The sequence below is a fragment of the Brachyistius frenatus genome, unplaced genomic scaffold (genome assembly GCF_029030835.1).
Source record: "Brachyistius frenatus isolate BFR_SWC_R1_liver_20210118 unplaced genomic scaffold, ASM2903083v1 Contig_110, whole genome shotgun sequence".
NCBI lineage: Eukaryota > Metazoa > Chordata > Actinopteri > Embiotocidae > Brachyistius > Brachyistius frenatus.
The window spans coordinates 442,947-460,991 of NW_027210709.1; the positions used below are offsets into that span (position 1 = coordinate 442,947).

At 39.7% G+C, this 18,045-nt stretch overlaps 1 protein-coding gene across 1 annotated transcript; it reads right to left on the bottom strand.

The window, feature by feature from the left end:
- Nucleotides 1-48: 48 nt before the first annotated feature.
- Nucleotides 49-6,263, bottom strand: bcl6ab (BCL6A transcription repressor b). The gene is made up of 9 exons (XM_069712529.1): nt 6,154-6,263; nt 3,920-4,091; nt 3,553-3,774; nt 2,631-3,461; nt 2,404-2,531; nt 2,105-2,272; nt 1,883-2,013; nt 1,645-1,782; nt 49-1,430 (listed from the first exon to the last, which is right to left on the bottom strand). The coding sequence occupies exons 1-9, from the start codon at nt 6,182-6,184 to the stop codon at nt 1,287-1,289; spliced, it is 1,965 nt and encodes a 654-aa protein (XP_069568630.1). The 5' UTR covers nt 6,185-6,263; the 3' UTR covers nt 49-1,286.
- Nucleotides 6,264-18,045: the final 11,782 nt, after the last annotated feature.

The following is an 18,045-nucleotide window of genomic DNA, read 5'->3' on the forward strand; positions in this document are numbered from 1 at the left end:
AACCCTAACCCTTATTAGTTGAAAATAATGAACACAAGCGGTGCAATATATGCTACATAATATAAATTTAATTTTCTTGTTTTATATATATATTTCATATATATATAATCTGCAGTTACAAAGACAGTTGCTTACATAATACTAATATTCCTGAGGGGTTTTAGCTTGAGGCCTGGTGTCTGCATTTATAGAGTTACACACAACAGATTAGAAGCTTCCAAAACAACAGTACCTTGACATGCATACAGGGCAAAGTACCAAACGCATCACAAAAGCAGTTCAAAACGACCGGGGCTTTCATATTGTCATTGTTAAAATGCATTATCAGTTAGACTGAGTAAGCAGCCAACAGAAGAGTGTGAATGTAAGGCACTATGAATATCCTACTTTATGAGTGCACTGTAATTAGGTTAGGTTTAAAAAAAAGAATCAAAAGTTTTATGATCCTGCTGTGAAAATGGATAATTGCAGCACCAAATGTAAGAGAATACAGCAAAGAAACATTACAAATATAAATAAGAATATTACAAGTGCTGGGAATGGGTTTTAACAAGCTGTTTCAACATGTCAAACACATTTTAAGTAGAAATAGTTGAATGAAACGTATGAAAATATATGGATTACAGCATTATGAGTATGTGCAAAATACCAACATGAACATAGAAATGATTGAAAAAAAGAACATGTATATATATACAATTTTGAAAATAAATCACACCTTGTACATACTGTGATATGTACCACAAACTATGACATGGAAAATAACAAGCCCTTGTGTTAATGACAGTAACACTTGCTGCACGTAAGAAAACCGTACTTGGCGTAAATATATTCGTACTCTGCCAGCAGATGGCAATCTGAAAATATATATTATCTTATTTACAGAAACAGCCCTCTGACAAACAACTGCATAAGACCACATTGCTGGGCAAATTCATACCAATATCTGAAGCAAAAGTGTAACAGTGATTTTCAATACAAATGAAAAGGAGAGCTGTCCTTCGATGCAGATATTCTGTTGAAGGATCTGCTAAACAGAGAAATACCGACTCAGATTCACATTCAAATGGACATTCGGTTGTTAGACATTCACAATAAAAACTCCTACAATCTTTGAAGTACAGAAGAGCTTACATAAAGTACCGTGCATCATTTACAAATACATAAAGGGCAAATACTGTGAGTGATATTTTCTGTTTTCTGTTTGAATTTAGAAAAAATAAAATCTTTTGACAGCACGGCAACGATAAAAACAAAAATGAGACGTGACGGGTTGTGCAGCGGGCTCAGCAGGCGTTCAAAAGGCTTGTGATGATGTTGCTGGGAGACCGGTGGTACTGAGCCTTGGTGTTGGTGACCGCGCCGTGCTTCTGTCGGAGATGAAGCCTCAGCTGACTCTTGTGTCGGAAGTGGAGGTCACATTTTTCACACTGAAGAAAAGGAGAATAAAAACATAGTTTAAAAGGACACTTTCATCGCGCAGCCACACCAGCAATCGTTCGTAGCCCTCCTGGATTACCACACAGGATTTATAACTATTGATAGGCATATGCATCATCGAGGTGAGGGGATTACACTCTTTTTTTTTTTTTTTAAGCCAGCAGACTCAGTGGATCAGGAGGGGAGACACACTAGGAAGCTTACATGATAAGGCTTCTCTCCGGTATGAATGCGCATGTGGCTCTTGAGCGTCTGAAGGTGGCGGAAGTGTGTTCCACAGATGTCACAAGGGTACGGTTTCTCACCGGTGTGAATTAATACATGGGCGCGAAGATGGGCCACCTGGATGAAAATAAAAATTAAAAAAAACAAACATTTATTAAATACTGTAAGAGTTTGACAAAGGCAAAGTTTTCCTGAGGATATGTTTTTTTCTTCTGACCTGGACGAATCGGGAGCCGCAGGTTTCACATTTGTATGGCTTTTCTCCAGAGTGAATACGGGTGTGGGTCTTGAGATTGGCTGGTCGGTTGAACTGAGCACCGCATATGTTGCAGTGATATGGCTTTGCACCTGCAGGTTGAGAGGGGCAAGTTATGCAATTAATACATCAGCCACATCCTTTAAACTTGATGGTTGTATTTTAAAGGCAACAAGGACGCACCTGTATGAACGGTCTTGTGGCTGGCCAGGTTGCCCTTGTAGCGGAAGGCAGCCTGGCAGCAGTCACACTTGTATGGCTTGTCACTGTGGACCTGGACCATGTGGTCTTTAAAGGAGTCTTCCTCCGTGAAGTTGGAGTCACACCCGTTGCAGTAGTAAGTGTTGTTTTCTGCAGAAAGAAGTAAAAAAGAAAAAAGAAAAGATCATTTAATACACCTCTGCAGCTTCATTTTAAAAAGTCCAGGTAGATCATTTGTTATGACATAAATATAGGCTTCGGTACTTGTGAAGTCAACTTACCACAACTAGAGGAGGAATAATCTGAGTCTAGTTTGGTGGTGTCATCTCTGCTGTATGAGTTAGGAGAAAGGTGACCTGTGTCCATGCGCTGAGGGCTGTCACTGCCACAGGAGGAGCATCTGCGGTGGCTGCACAGAGGAGGAAGAGTTAATAAATAGTTAAGTTTTTCTCTTTAAGAAGTGCTAAGTGCTAATTTATTGTCACTTCTGGTAATGCTGTAGTTGTACCTGATGCTGCTACAGGGGCTGCTGCTGCAGCTGTCCACACTCTGAGAAATGGGGGTTTCTTCTCGATGCTCGATGGCTCCCTCTTCTGGCTGGACCTCGTTGTGTCCACTCCTGCAGGGGCTCAGTGTTGGAGAGACAGCTCCGCTTTCCACACTGCCTCCATCAGCTTCCTTTCCGTTCTCATCAGGAGTTTGGTTCATGACAATGAACTTGTACTTTTTCCAGTTGCGGGCCCTGGCGTCTTTGGGGCAGTCTGAGGGCTGTCTGAGGCTCATGCTCGCATTTCTGCTGCTGCTGGACTCGGTGGGCGAGTTGGGCTGGCAGTCGGATCGGAGCGGGCTTTGAGGGCTGCAGATGACACCTTTGTTGAAGCCTAGGGAGAGTTGTACGCAGCTGGTTTGTGGGTGCCGAATGCCGTCTTCCTCTATGAGGGCAGTGGGCCCATGAAGGCTGTTGTGGGCTACTGCCGGTTGGATGATAGCAGGGGGGAAACCTGGGGGGGATGGGACAGATTTGGAGATGATGGTGATGGACTCGTTGTGAGCCACGCTGCTGTTGGGTACCTGCGAGAGTCTGATTTTATGAGAACCTTCGAGCTTCCCAGCAGGGACATGGAGGTCACCGTAGACATGATAGGACCCAGAGGTGTTGATCCCCCTGAAAACATTGGAGATGGAGCCCTTGCTCTCCTGAAGAGGAGATGAGGTGGATGTGCGGTTATTCCTAAAGTCAGTCTCTTTGTCTTCGTCTGACCGTACAGCAGAGATTTCCTCAGCCAGATGTGACGAGTTGTTCTGTACCTCTTCGATCTGCTTATTCAGAGTCTGCTGCCTGTATGAACATATTCAACTTTGAGTTGGATATCTTCAGTTTTTACCAAGAATATAAAGTGTGCCTTATCACATTTTGTATTTGCCTTTACCTGGACTTGATGAACCTGTGGCAGGTGTCAACCACATGCTCCATCTGAAGGTAGATGGCTGCATTCATGGTGGCCAACACCAGACTGTCGATGAGGTTCAGACAGGACGTGTACATGAAGTCCAGCAGGAGGGAGAAACCCTTGGGGTCCACTTTGGGGTCTAAACTGATGGCACTAAGGTTTGCGTTCTCAGGATCCATGAACACAGAATAAAAGAAGCCACTGTAGAGGAGCAAGAGAGATGGATATCATGATGTCACTTAAATATGTGAAATGTAGTTCTTGAAATAGGCTTTTGACGGGCAAAACAAATCTGTTAGTGCTCGTACTTCCGAACTCATGTGTCAGATGTCAGGACACTACATACCTGCAAGCCACCAGGATGGCCTTGTGTGCATGAAATTGCAGTCCGTCCACCTGTATGGTGACATCACACAGGATGTTCCTGCTGCGGAGGCGGTTGAAGTTGAGCAGGACGTCGCCTGCATGGCGTGTGAATTGAATGCAGCCATCTGCAGTCGTGGCCATGCTGTCGCAGTCTGTGCGAGGGCAAAAATGAGAAGTGTTTAGTTCAACGTTGATGACTCTAGAAGTGAATAACTCTTAAATATTATAAATTCATCTTGAGCTAAATTACTTTGCTGGTAACAATGAATATATGCGCAATTAGACCTGCAACATTTAGTCAATTGATCAGATAATTGTCAAGAAGTTATTGACCAACTGTTCTGATAATCGAGTAATCGTTTTGAATACATTTCTTATGAAGAAATTCAAAAAAAATTCCCTGATTCTCTTTCCTTAAATGTGAATACTGGCTGGTTCTTTTAGTTCTTTAAGATAATACACTGAATATGTGTTAGTTGTGGATGGTAAACAACACATTTTAAAGTTGCACATTGGGCTTTGGGAAACATTGATAAACTTTTGTCAACATTTTCTGACATTTTAAAGCCCAAACAGCTAATTGATTAATCAAGACAATAATTGACTGATTAATTGATATTGAAAACATCCCTTATTTGCAGCGCCATGAGCAATACAAAAAAAACATATAATCCAAAATTAACCAAATAAGAAAAAGGAAAACGAGACTAATGATTACTGTCCGCTAGCAAATACAATACAAAAAAACAAAACACATTCAACATATTTCATCTCTTCTGGCTCATACTAGAGTATAATTCAAGCCACCCTGCCTCTGGTGTTTTTAATCAAAACAAACTGAACCAAACAAGTGTCTTAGCTGCGTTCAAACAAAAGGCGGCGCCATTGCAAAAAAACAAAATAAAAGGGAGGCTGACCAAACCTTTCCAGCCACACTTTACTTCTCATTGGGCCTAAAACTGACAGTCTGATTACAAACGATGTAATCAGCACGAGTTATTTGTGAAAACAGATAGGCTATATTTCTTCAGTGGATTAACATCAACATAACCCAGAGCCCATGTCACAATTTTTGAGGTGACAACGAATCTTCACTACATGTAATACAAGTTAAAAGAAAACAACAACAACAACAACCCATACAACCACATTCAACCATGAATCCCAAACTGGTGACGTAGTTTCGGAGATTAAATATGAACTTTCTCATCTTCCCTCTGAGCCAGCAGACAAACAGAGCAGACTGTCTGCTGGCAGCCTGCTGCCTCGGAGCGTGTTTGACGTTGAGCACATTCCGTCCTGACTGCTCAGATTAGGTTGCCAGTACACACAGAGAGGTTTCCTGTTCCCCGATATAAACGGGACTCCTCTCCCTTAAGCCCATCAACATGTACTTCCCCCTGCTGTTAGACAAATCTCTCGAGTTATTTCTAAGCCTTTGAATATTAGATAAAAAAAAAAAATAAAAAAAAAAACAAAACAAAAAAAAACGGAGCCAGCGTGATTTCGTGGGATGTGATTTCGAGGAGTGGTTGTTGCTGCGTAACTTTCGGGCTGTAGGTTAAGCCGAGCAGGCCGGCACAAGCCCTAAAAAGGTTAGAAATACTATATGTAATGCGTGGAGGGGCTTGTACCGCACTTTGTTTCTAAAGTGTTTTAAGAAATGGCTTGCTCGGTTAAAACTAATGCTGAACAGTCCTCGGCTCTGCGTCGGAGACATAAAGTCAAGTGCGTCGACAAAATAAATGCGCAGAGGAAATTAGATGTGACTGAACTAGACCGACAACTCCTGCTAAGCCTCAAATGGTTTACAATTTAGTATTAAACTGCCAAACAAATAAATCACAAAAATGCCTAATATTGAGCTGTGATTAAAAATCGTCTGCCTCGGCCACAGGTTAAGTCGCAAAACAGCAGTTGTTTTTTTTGTTTTTTTGTGTGCTCTTAACAGTATTGTAAATCAAATCAAATCGGCACATGGTTTAAAATCGCGCATATACACGTGTAAAACAGTAAAACGCAGTGCAGCTGTCAACATCCGCTATTCTAGTTTAAAATCTGTTAGTTGACTTCTAACTACAGGAAGCAAGAAAATCTTATTAAAAATAAATAGAAATAAAAGTCCAGCAGCGAAGGCATCCACATGCGCATCTGCTACTTCACTACACTCCTGACTTCATGCTGCTGAGAGAATAGGAAGGAAAAAAAAGTCACCTTGTAAAAGTTTCCTCGAAACTCTGTGCATCACCACTTCTGAGAATCCAGTTCTAAGAAACACAGCAGCTCAATTCTCGGAATTTCAACAGAGGGCTGTGCCATCTTGTTCGGGCCGGGGGAGCTCTTCACTGACATATGTCGCTCTGCAGCCCTGCGCTGGGCTGTAATGTGAAGTATAAATTATGCGTGCTCAAAAAAATACCGGTATCGAATCATCTCCGTACGTTTAGAGTGGGATATATTAAAGATTCAAAACAGTTCATTTTGTTCTTTTCACCGTGAATCAATCTGCCCGTGTAGTGGATCGCTCCAAGTGCAAGGTCACCTGACCGAGTTATAAATACCGTGGGGAATATGAGCGCATGTTGTCGCTGTAAACCCTCCTCGGTTCTTGAGAAGAGTTGAGTAAAGTCAGTCATCATATCTTGTAATACTTAATATTACATGCTGCCCTGTAGTCTGTAGTTTGTTTGTTCGGGTTTTTTTTTTTTTTTTTTTACTGAGTTTGAGTTTTCCTGAAGGGGTGTGAGCTCTAGTGCTGATTGAACTCTTTGTGCCTTGGAGTGGAGCCATGCTTTATCTCTTTAACCTGATTAAGAAAAGCACCTCAAACTAATACATTTAGCTCCATTCTTTTTTTGTTTTAGTCCATGTGAGTTTAAAAAAGGGACAGCCCTATGATCTTTTTATTGTGGTACAAACTGATCTCACATGATCTTCAAGTGGCCTCTCTTACATACACTAACTGCTACAAAGCAGCGTGTGTGTGTGTGTGTGTGTGTGTGTGTGTGTGTGTGTGTGTGTGTGTGTGTGTGTGTGTGTGTGTGTGTGTGTGTGTGTGTGTGTGTGTGTGTGTGTGTGCATAAAGTCCTCAACTCTTCAAAAGGTTTAACTTGCAATTGTCTGTGTTCCCACCACTTCCTGTCTCAGCAACACAGCACTGTATATTTATCTGTCTGAAACTCAAATGCAAAAAGGAAAACAATATCCAGTGTCTACCTATGAATGAGTGAAAATGAGGAACTAACTGCTTTTTAATGAGCAAAAAGATCCTGAATAATCAATAACCAGTTGCTATATGTAAAAAAAATCTGTGTAATTTAATGAGATGAAAATTAAGAACAGATGGCTATACAGCTCACTATGTTATTTAATTATTGTGTAATTGCATGTTCTTAGATGTCTGTGCACTTTCCTATTGACTCCTAAACTATAACTTAAGTATTATCTCTTTCATATGCATTACCCTATATTTGTTACTATTTTTGTCTCCCAGGAAGTAAAGTGGTTTATTACTTAGTAGGTGCTCATGATTATGTGTTAATTATGAAAGGTTTTACCTTAATGTATATTGTAACCTGTTCATATATGCAAAACATGAGCGCCCCATCAGAATGTTAAACTCTATCTGGGGTTTTGATCATACTACATCTAACAAAGTAAGAACTAGTACTCATTGCTGTTACTTTTTAACAGATTTTTTTTTTTCAAGGAAAAAGATGATATCCCCTAACTAAAGTTAGTTTTGTGTTGATTAATGACATATTATAAGCAAGCAGAAACTACAAATTCAATGTCCCGGTCTCACTTCCCCTTAAATCTAACAGGATGATTTTGAATGTGTGCAATTGCCATCTGTTTGCAACACCTTTCACTCAGCAGCGAGCTGCAGTGAGGCTTTGCTGAACTCACATTCAGGAGGAAGCAACTACAGTAACGGAGAAGTTGAGCTAGCAGTTGTGACTTTACTGAGGGGCATGCTCATCACAGACACAATGCATTTATCATCTATCGTAGATGTAATCTAATATTATTGTGCACACTTTCAGTCATTACGCCCACTATAACGACACCAATAAGTTGGCAGGCATATATTTTAAAATGCTCACATGTGCACTTTTGTTTTTAAACATAAATAAATAAACTTCCAACAAATCTCAGTAACAAACTGGAATCTGACATGAAATATCATCATAGACATGGACTATAGTTCATATTCAGTCACATTAAACAAGTAACGATGAAAATGATCTGAAACTGTTAACAGAAAAGTACATCTAAAATTATCACCCATCTGGCCACCCACACATAAACCATGCAAAATAGGTGTTTAGGAGGGAAATGAAAACAATTTGATTTCATCATCTTTATAAACTCTGGAAAAGACATACACACATGAATATGTTCCCTTGAAATAAATGTGCAGTGCAGCTCAACATGTCTAAATTACAGCTGTTCAGGTGGCTATGGCAACAAAGCGGTCTATTTCTAGTCAATGTTTTCACTCAAGATGTTTTTCCGCTGTGGTTATCTCTAGTGGCCTAAGTTTCTGTGGCTTGTTCATCTTCGTATCCTTTGAACAAAGCAACAGGTTCAGGTCTGAACAAAACTTGTGCAACCAGTAGCCGAGCCTTAAGTGGCACAAGATAAACGTGTGATTTCCTGGTTTGGTTGTTTTTTCACATTTTGATTAGTCAGCCTTTTCTTTGCTTATATCAGTGCAGCATTTTTAACCTCACATTAGCGGTCTAGTGCAGTTGAAGAGCAGATAAGCTCAAGCAGGTACAAAACAAAATGCTGTGTGTGGTGGATATCAGAAGCTAAAGTTTGCTGCGCCATCAAAATGCATCACCACATCAGTTTAAATCGGAAAGATTGCTCTTACTCACTTCTGGGAAGTTGGAAATTAAGAATAGTCCAAATCAAAGCGGAAGAAGACGAGATTATGTTGACCTTTAGTCTCCTGGGCCTGATTCCAAACATCCTGGATCAACCTACGTTTCCCACAATGCAGCTTGACTGCATTTTCCTTAGACCCTAAATCTTAGTAAGTGCCCACAGCTTTCGAACTCCAGTTTGTAACGGAAGCTTTCAGCTGTAAATTTGTATACCCTGAGCCCAATCTGAAATAACCACAATGACATAATTCTGACATCACGACTCTTGTTTTTTAAAACTTTGAAAAATTCCCTCAAGAGCCACAGAATATGTTTCACAACTGTTTTCACAGATGAATTGTTCAAAATCAGAATCAAAGTTAGAATGTTGCCTGATCAAATTCATTATGAACAGAATCAAAGAGCTCCCTGTTAGATCTGAATGTCATCTGGTTTGATATCGCAGTCAGAGTTAGATGACTAATGTTTGGGCCCAAATTTATGGTGACTTAACAAACAATTATTTATAAAAAAAACAAAAACAAAAACAAAAAAACAACATAAATAATGAATCAACTTAATCCCAAAAAGTTGTTGATTGGTTTTTTTTAAAATACATGATAAATTGACTATTTTCACCACTACAGAGTCTCATCAAATACAGACCTAAATCATTAAATTATTGTAATCAGACACATTACAGCTTAAATATAATCTGTGCCGTAAAGAGCTGACTCCTTATCTGTGCAGATCAACAGATTATTGGCAGTTTGAAAGTGTACTTGATGCATTAGGGTCACTTGAAGTTCAACCATTATTACTCATACCACCTGCAGTTTAAATATACACTTCTCAATGAGTCTGGCGCAGAGTGCATATTCAAAGTTCACTATATATGGACTTTCCAAATTCAGTGTTTTCTGGGTTGTATGCTGCGCATACTTTAACAGCTGCAAAAAAAATATATATATATATATATATATAACACCTGACTTTGTGCTATTAATAAATGACTCTTGGGGTATTTTTATGCATTTAAATTACACAGTCTGATCAACAAACTGTTTTTTTTTTTTTGTGCATTTCTTTGGCTGCTTTGTGGTGTGTAAAATAATTCTATATATGTTGCAAACACATAGATGTTAGGTAAATAGATCTTCTGTCGTGCATGCTACTCCTCAAATTCAAGTGCATGCTGTTGGTGTAATACAAATAAATAAGCCCTTTTTTCCCCTTCAGGCTGTGTGTCTGCAAAGACTGCTTGTTTCAGAGCCATGTTTTACTGACCTGACCTTTGATCCCTGTCAGGCAACCATGTGCCTGGATCATGTTTTGGGACCAGCACGTTGATATCCGTCTGCGCCTAGGTCCTGGGTCAGATGAGTTCATGAGAGGGGGCGGGGAGCACTTGTTAACACACAGCACAGCCTCTTTAACTGGTCGAGCAGGAGAGGGGAACAGCAGCAAATTTGTTCCAGGGTTGGCTGGCAAAAACCATAAAGTCTTGTTTTCATGACATGCATGACATTCTTCCGATGGGCCCTGCAGAAAACGGGAGACAGCGTCTGGAAAACAAAATGCAGCTGGGACACACAATTCGAAACAAGTAACTGCATGTCATCTCACTGATATAAGTTTACATGTCGTGGTCATTCCTACACGTGACAACAATGTCGTTTAGAGTGTTTTATCTGCATGTGATGTATCAGAGTGGAAGTTTTTATATTGAAATAAAGACAAGTTTGCTCCTTCAACATCAAACTTTAACCCTGCTCTTTGTGATTCTCATATCTGTGGTTTGCACAGCCTGGCTCAGCCCCAAATAAGCCAGAGAAGAGGACGTGCTTCGGCTAAGTTTCATATTATCCCCTCAAGTTTCCTCTCAGTACATCTGATATGAGTTCAAATCCTTGTCTTTTTAGTCCTACTTTATGTGGGTTTTTTTTGGTAAGCGTGCTCAACGCATCTTTTTTTTTTGTCAAAGCTGGAGCTTTTTGTTGTTGTTACAGGTGCACGGCCACTGAGAATCTGAGCTTTGGAAAGAATTCAGAGCAATGCTTTTTCCTCCCGCTTCAAGTGAACACAGGATCAGTAATGAATTAACAAACAACTAAATAACATATGTTACATCACCCCAGTTGATTAACCGCAACAAATCATTAGCGTCAAAATTCATTTAGCTGGGACACCACACAATGAGTTCTTGGGAGTGTCTGCTGAAGCAAAAGCAGGCCAATTTCACAATGTTCCCCAAACACCAAACAAAATTTTGATTTCAGTCATCTCATTGGACTCAGGTCATCTGAGGACAGCGACTCGTCCTCGTGGTCCAACCTCAAATAAACTGCTCAGAGGGGACAGATGAAGGGCGGCTTTGTTGTATCAAACCTTAAATGAATCGTCATTTTGTGGTTGAAGGAATCGTACATGCAGGAAATGACCTTTGCCCTTCTGAATGTTTAGTCATATCCAGAATTACATGTGTCAAACTGAAGACATTCGAGGATGACACAGAACTCCAGTAGAATTTAGACAAAGATTTGCATCATCCTAACAATATCAGTCTTGTTTTTATTAATTTTGTTTTTATTTGGTGTGAGCTTTCATGTTTTTATCTTTGAAATCTTCCACTTTTCTTTCCTTTTTTTTTTTTTTTTGCATCATTCCATCCTGTACAACCTTTCATAAACCTGGTTTGAGCATGTGCAAATAAAGATGCTTATCATGATACAGAGAATGTAACACTTCAGTTGTTGATCATTGGCCAATCCATTCTCAGCAAAAGAACAAAGCAGCTTTACTGAAGGCAGGAAAAAAAAAAGCATATGTCTACCGTGACCGTATGGAAAGTGAGCCAATTAATACGCAAAGTCAATATAAACACATACTGCAACACTTTGGCACGTTATCTGTGGAAAAGTACCAGGGTACGTGGTGTCACTATGGCAGATTCCCCTGTTGTTTTACAGCAAAGCCTCAGGGAGGAGGATGGGAGGGGGAAGGGCTACACAGAAACGAGGGGTGGCGTGTGTGTGTGTGTGTGTGTGTGTGTGTGTGTGTGTGTGTGTGTGTGTGTGTGTGTGTGTGTGTGTGTGTGTGTGTGTGTGTGTGTGTGTGTGTGTGTGTGTGTGTGTGTTTGGGAGCGAGCGTATAGTTGCATGTGTGAGAGAGTGAGGTATGTCATCTGGGTGCCTGTCCAGTGGTTTTAGCTTTGGAAATTTACCTTAACAATGGAGCAACGGGGAAAATTTGGACGAGGAAAATGACTGAGGAGTTTACTGACAAAGAGCAACAGGAGGAGAGAGTTGTTGCACCGGGAGGCTCCCAAAGGTGCTCTCGTATGCACATGCAGACCACGTCTCCTATTGAGTAATCTGCAGTCATAAAACTTTTCTGATTTGTTATTTGTAGCTCAGATACTGAAAAATTCTTCAAGTCATATCCATAAAATGAAGTTTTCACACATTTTAAAAGAGCAACAAACCCCCAGTGCCTGCAGCACATGTTTGCATGTGCTTGCTTTAACACATGCCACATCCCTTTGCATTGTCCTTATCTGCTACATACTGTAGCAACAAGGAAATGCCAGCAGTCACCCGACCAATCGGATGCATGTGAAATGTATCCCATCTTGTTAGATGTGGAAGAAAGTACAATTTCACTGTTACAATTATTATTAGATTAGATATGATAGTTATGATTTGATATGATTCGATATGACTCTCTTGTCTTGTTGCAGTCATGTGGTTTTGTTTTCGTCTGTTTCTTCAACAATCTGCGGTTGTGCCTACTGAAAAAGCCAGAAGTTGTTTGGTTTGTCTTTCAGATTGCTGTGAAAACACAACATAAACAATAGCTGTGTGAATGTCACTGAAATAGAAACTGTGCCTCTGGATTATGCTGTAAAGTAATGTGCTGGATTTTACATTTTGTAAACAGTGGAGGCGAAAAGCTAAAGTAGGACTTACAGAAAATATATATATGGATTGAAATTCTTGTGAATATAGTGATAACATCACGGAAAAACCAAACAGCTCTGAGCTATGAAAACCACATATCATGTGAGTTAGATCACAATCTACATACGCCAGCTTGTTCTGTATAACATCTGTACATATACATATGTCAGTCATACAGACAAATGCATTGGAAACAGCTTTTACCATGGAGCAAAGCATGATGGGAGAGCATGTAATTGATGGTAATAGAGACACAGGTCAAAAGAAGAACTTAAACATGATCCAGTGAGGCTGTAGTTGACGGTGTCATATTGGACTGCTATTAAAGTGTTGTGGTGGTGGGGCGTGGTTTGGTTCAGCTGCAGGAGGGACTGATTGGGGGAGTGGTTCAGGGAACGGTGCCTGGAAGAGGCTTAATTAGCCCAGCTGAATCGAATCCCTGATTGTCCCTCTCTTCCTCCTTAAAACCAAGTAGCAGGACACCGGACGGCTGGCACTCCTGGGAAGACCGAGCAGCAGGCTGGCTGCAGACCGGACGTGTGACGTGTGCACGGAGACTCGACAGGAGAGCGCACTGGCATGTGAGATAGGGGTGGTGCGGGAAATAAACACCTTCGTGAACTGTGACCTAAAGTGTTGTCGTTCGTGCTGAGGGAGTCCACAGTGACGGCAAAGATACTTGTCACAAGTGTCAATCTGAAAACTTGTATTAACACAATTTGATCCAGAACGAGAGAAAAACGGTTTGATCACCTCGTCTCTGACGGAACAAAAAGTTGACGTGATAAGCTTCTCAAAGGAGGGATTGAATTCCCTCCATCGTATTGTTAATGTTGTGTTGTCTCTCGGAGCAGTTTAACTGACTGTAGTGTGGTGGCCTCTAATTTGTACACGTTTTTTTTTCACTTAAAATATTTCCCCCCATTTTTTGAAATTTTGCCTCAGATTTCGATTTCAAGGACTAACTGCTTGTGCTACTAACATTTAATGTACATTAAAAAAAAAAAAAAAATCCTTAAACCCAAAGTGAGCACTTTAAAGGTCGGAGAAGCTGATGATTGTACCCTTGAGGCTGGGAGATGAGGCTCAAACAGAACAAGTAGCTAAGCCTGTTAGTTGTAGCCGGGACGCCAGCTGCAGGGTCTTGTCATATGACCAAGGCATTGATTATCAGTTAATCTGGATGTGATGTGTATTAGATAACTCATGACCTCTGAAGAATTGAGAGGTTTTTCTCATCCCATCCTGGTGAATCAGTGAAAACATGCTGTCTTTCATACAAGTAAAATGGAGATGGATTTAACTGAAAATAAAGAGGGAACACAGAGCTTGAAAGACAGTTACTCTGACTATACAAATAATATTTTAGTTTTATCGTCAGTCAAAGATCAACATTACTGAAGGAAATTGTTATGGGACTGAATGCAAATTATTTTGGTGACGAGGAGAAGTGCAGCACGCTCTGCACAATATCTCAATAATATATGCAATACTATCAAATACATTCAGGTTCAGGTTCATTATGCTTTAATAACTAAAAGTGCAATGAGAATTTAAAAAGGTGTAGCCTTCTTCAATTTAGAGTTGTGTTTACGTGTCCCCCAAATTACACACTAGAAGTGAAATTTGCCAAATTTATGAACAAGTGAAGTTGCAGTTTACGTCTATGTCTGTCCTGACTCGTAAGATATGTAATGAAGACTCTGAAGGAATATAATAAAAGACATTAAGTGTGTTTTTCAGGGAAAAATAATAAAAATAGATTTGATTGGACTTTGTTAAGCTTTGTTGTTCCTGTTCTGATAATGTGTTGGCATGTAAATTTATTAAGAGAAACAAAAAATAGAGTCATAGTCCAGTCTCTGCTCAGATGCTTGGCCAATAAAGTTGAATAGAAAACAAAGTTGCAACCCTGACAGTAAACAATGCTTGAAACATAGATGTCGCTGTAACGATGCTTCAAATTCTACAATGTAGATGCCTTATATATCTTCATCACGACAGCACAGAAGATATATTCGGTCACCACAGTTTGTAGGTGGACCCCTAACATTCGTCACCAATTCAGTATCCGATGTGAAATACGGTCACGATCTCCTCTTCTGCGCCAGAGTTATGGTGTTGAATATTGGTCAGAAAAGGTTTTGTAGAACATTATCATGGCACAGTGACATTTGACCTTTTGGATATAAAATGATGTCACTTCATCATTTTATCCAGTTAGACCATTATGTGAAATTTTGTGATAATTAGAGAATGAATTCTTGAGTTTTGGCCCAAAACTTGATCTTTTTTTTAGGTCAATGAACGAACAATGGATAGTGCCCCACTTAAATACACAAGACAATGAGATAATTGAATCAGTCCATCCTTAAGTTTAAGTAAACATTTGTGCACATTATAAAAAATTCCATGAGGGCGTTACTGAGACATTACATTCAGAGGAATGGGACAGACCGACAGACCGAAACCATTAATGCTTCTCGCTGTTGTGCCGCAGAGGCTGACTGCAGGGCCAGAATACGCAAAATGTAATCAAACTACTGAAACTCTTAAGAACCTGGCCGAAGTCAGACTACATGCTAAAATGAGTCACTATCGCCTCTTTATTTACAAAGTGGTCTTACAAGACGGGACTTAAATCTTACATGAAAATGATCTATATCATTAAAAGAAAAAGAGTAACAGCTGAGTAATTAGAGGGATTTAAATCAAATCAAAGTATACTATATTTCAATGAAGTGGGTGTGACTGAGCAAAGATGGAGGATTAAGAGGATATAGGTTAAATTGATAAATTAGACATCCAACACATGCAGACACATACCTGTTGAGCCATTTACTCGCTAACAAACTAAGCTAAGCCGAGCTATTTACCACAAATCACAAGTGATACATTTAGGTAACTGTCTCTGAGGTCAAGATGACGCATTAAAAGCATTTTATTGTTTAAAGGGAAGAGAAAAGAGATGGACTATTATCAAATTATCCTAAATTTTTTTTCATTTTTTCTTTAAGTTGCAGAATAAAGTAAAGGAGGGAGGTGTGGTCAGATCAAGACAAATTATCTAGATATGATATGATATGATATGATTCTTGTTCTATCACCCCTTTCGCTAAATTAATCAATACAATTATGTAACATTAAATAGAATTCTAAAATTTCACCCTTGTACATTTTGTACAGTCCTATAGCTCCAAAAAACATTGTAGAATAAATATATAAGACAACGTTTTACACTAACTTTTTAAAAATACATGCGCAAATGATCGTGTTGATTGCAGATAATGGCAAGGAGGCAGTTACAACTACCATAATCACAGAGAATTTAATCAGCCTTTGAAATGCTGAGAATTTAATTAATTCACAATCGAATCGACCATGGTAATTGTTCCCTCTGCACTTCCACTTCCACTTCCCACTTGTATGTTACCTTGCTGACAACCCGTTCCCCATTCTTGTTCTCGCTTTTAGCCGCCAACTGCTAACCAGAAGGAAAGCATTACATGCAGGTTCATACCACAGACACTCCCCGGACCTCGCATGAACTTAAACCATATAACATCAGTACATGATGTTAATGTGAAAGCTATCAAGTGACAGTCATTGGGTGTCTCCAAAAGATCAGCATGCTAATGGTCTCTTAGTTACCCCTGCTGATTTCGATCACTTGAGTTGTTGTTGTAAAATACGAAATTACCTTTCGCTATTGTGATAGTGAATTCCTTTTTTAACCACAAATCTTTTTTTTTTTTTTTAAATACTTTCACAGCAAGCAAAGAGAGCCACAGGTTTTCATCGTGAGTTCATAGATTTCCCTGCTTCTCCATATCACACTGAAGTGACGACAGCAAAGAGTCAACAGATTGCTTTTGCTAAAGCATGTTTGGAATATGGCTGTTTTTTTTTTTCAACCTTTTCTGCCTCGCCAACGACTCGTGATTTATTACCCATTATAAAAGTGAAACATCTGCCCCCTGAAAACAGGTGAGGGAGCAAACAGTACAATGCTGCTTCTGCAGTGAAGGTATTTGGAAACCAGGTTAATGTCCAACGCCTGTTAATTTTCGACAGATGGGTATTTTAAATGTTTGAGCTGCTGTTTAGAAAATATGATCTTCCATAGCAGCGCGTGTCCCTGTGTGCAGGGTTGAGTGTGAGATTCACGTGGCTCGGTTTGTGTCTCTGACAACTAAAATATATGTGCTGTTAGTTTCAGGAATGCTGGTGCAACATGGAAAAAAGGGAGTGTCACTCACTCAGAGCAGATGTTGTGCTTTCAGTCATCCTTATTGCAATGAAGCTTTTGATGTTTTAGTGCTTGGATTCCTACATCCACACCAATGTGTTTTTCTTTGACGGGACTACAGATAGTACAAATACCGTCTACTTCATCTACCTGTGAAACAAAAGGTTAATATAGTTGTAAAAGTAAATTCATTCCGGTGTTTTGCTTTCTATACTATATATTTTTCACAATTTTAAGTAGGTCATTTTTATTTTATTTAAGATTTACTATAAGTGGCAAATTTAGCTAGGCTTGTGTTACCAGTGTGAATATATGGGCTCTGGTCCATTAAGAATCGTTTCATTCGTTGCATCCTGATAGGTGCCGAAACTCCACCGATGCTGCTTTGTCATCGCACTTAACCACCACCACTGTTCCCCGACTGGTCTGAAGACGATAACACAGCGAAAAAAACGAAAGCCGTGAGCAGCTGGCGGTAGGTAGGTAGGTATATACTTTATTAATCCCCGAGGGGAAATTTTTTTAGTAGTGGATCGATAAAAAAAAAAAAAAATAGAAAAAGACGATCACCATTTAGATTAATATGCTTATCTCCATTTCCAGCAAGACCATTGTAGCAAGAAAACAGTCGTAGCAAAACCAATTGTATTGTTATTAGATGCACTAATAAGACGCTCCAGTGACCTACTATCGCGTCTTAAGTTGTGGGATCAGATAAGACAGGACGGGCCATGACTACCTGGTTCACATCTTTGACACAACTTCAAAATTGCTATTACTTTACATTCTTTTGATAATTTTGGTTCATAAATGCTTCCTTTAAAGTGATGGTTAGATATTTGGGGAGGATTAAATGAGATGAAAGGATTAGTACCTCTCTCATGCCTGTGCAATAAATATAAAGGTACAGCTAGTAGCCGAAAAGCTTGACTGGAAACAAGGGACAACAGCCAGCCTGGCTTTGTAAAATACGCCTATAACAGCACCTCTGAGACTAACATATTAACATGTTATATCTTGTTTG

Bases quoted from the DNA above. Each gene is read 5' to 3' on its own strand.
- bcl6ab (XM_069712529.1), bottom strand. From the start codon at position 6,184: ATGCACAGAGTTTCGAGGAAACTTTTACAAG. The intron at 3,775-3,919 runs GTATGTAGTGTC...GCTCCTCTACAG, and splicing joins GCCATCCTGGTGGCTTGCAG to TGGCTTCTTTTATTCTGTGT. The intron at 2,532-2,630 runs GTACAACTACAG...TCCTCTGTGCAG, and splicing joins AGCCCCTGTAGCAGCATCAG to CCACCGCAGATGCTCCTCCT.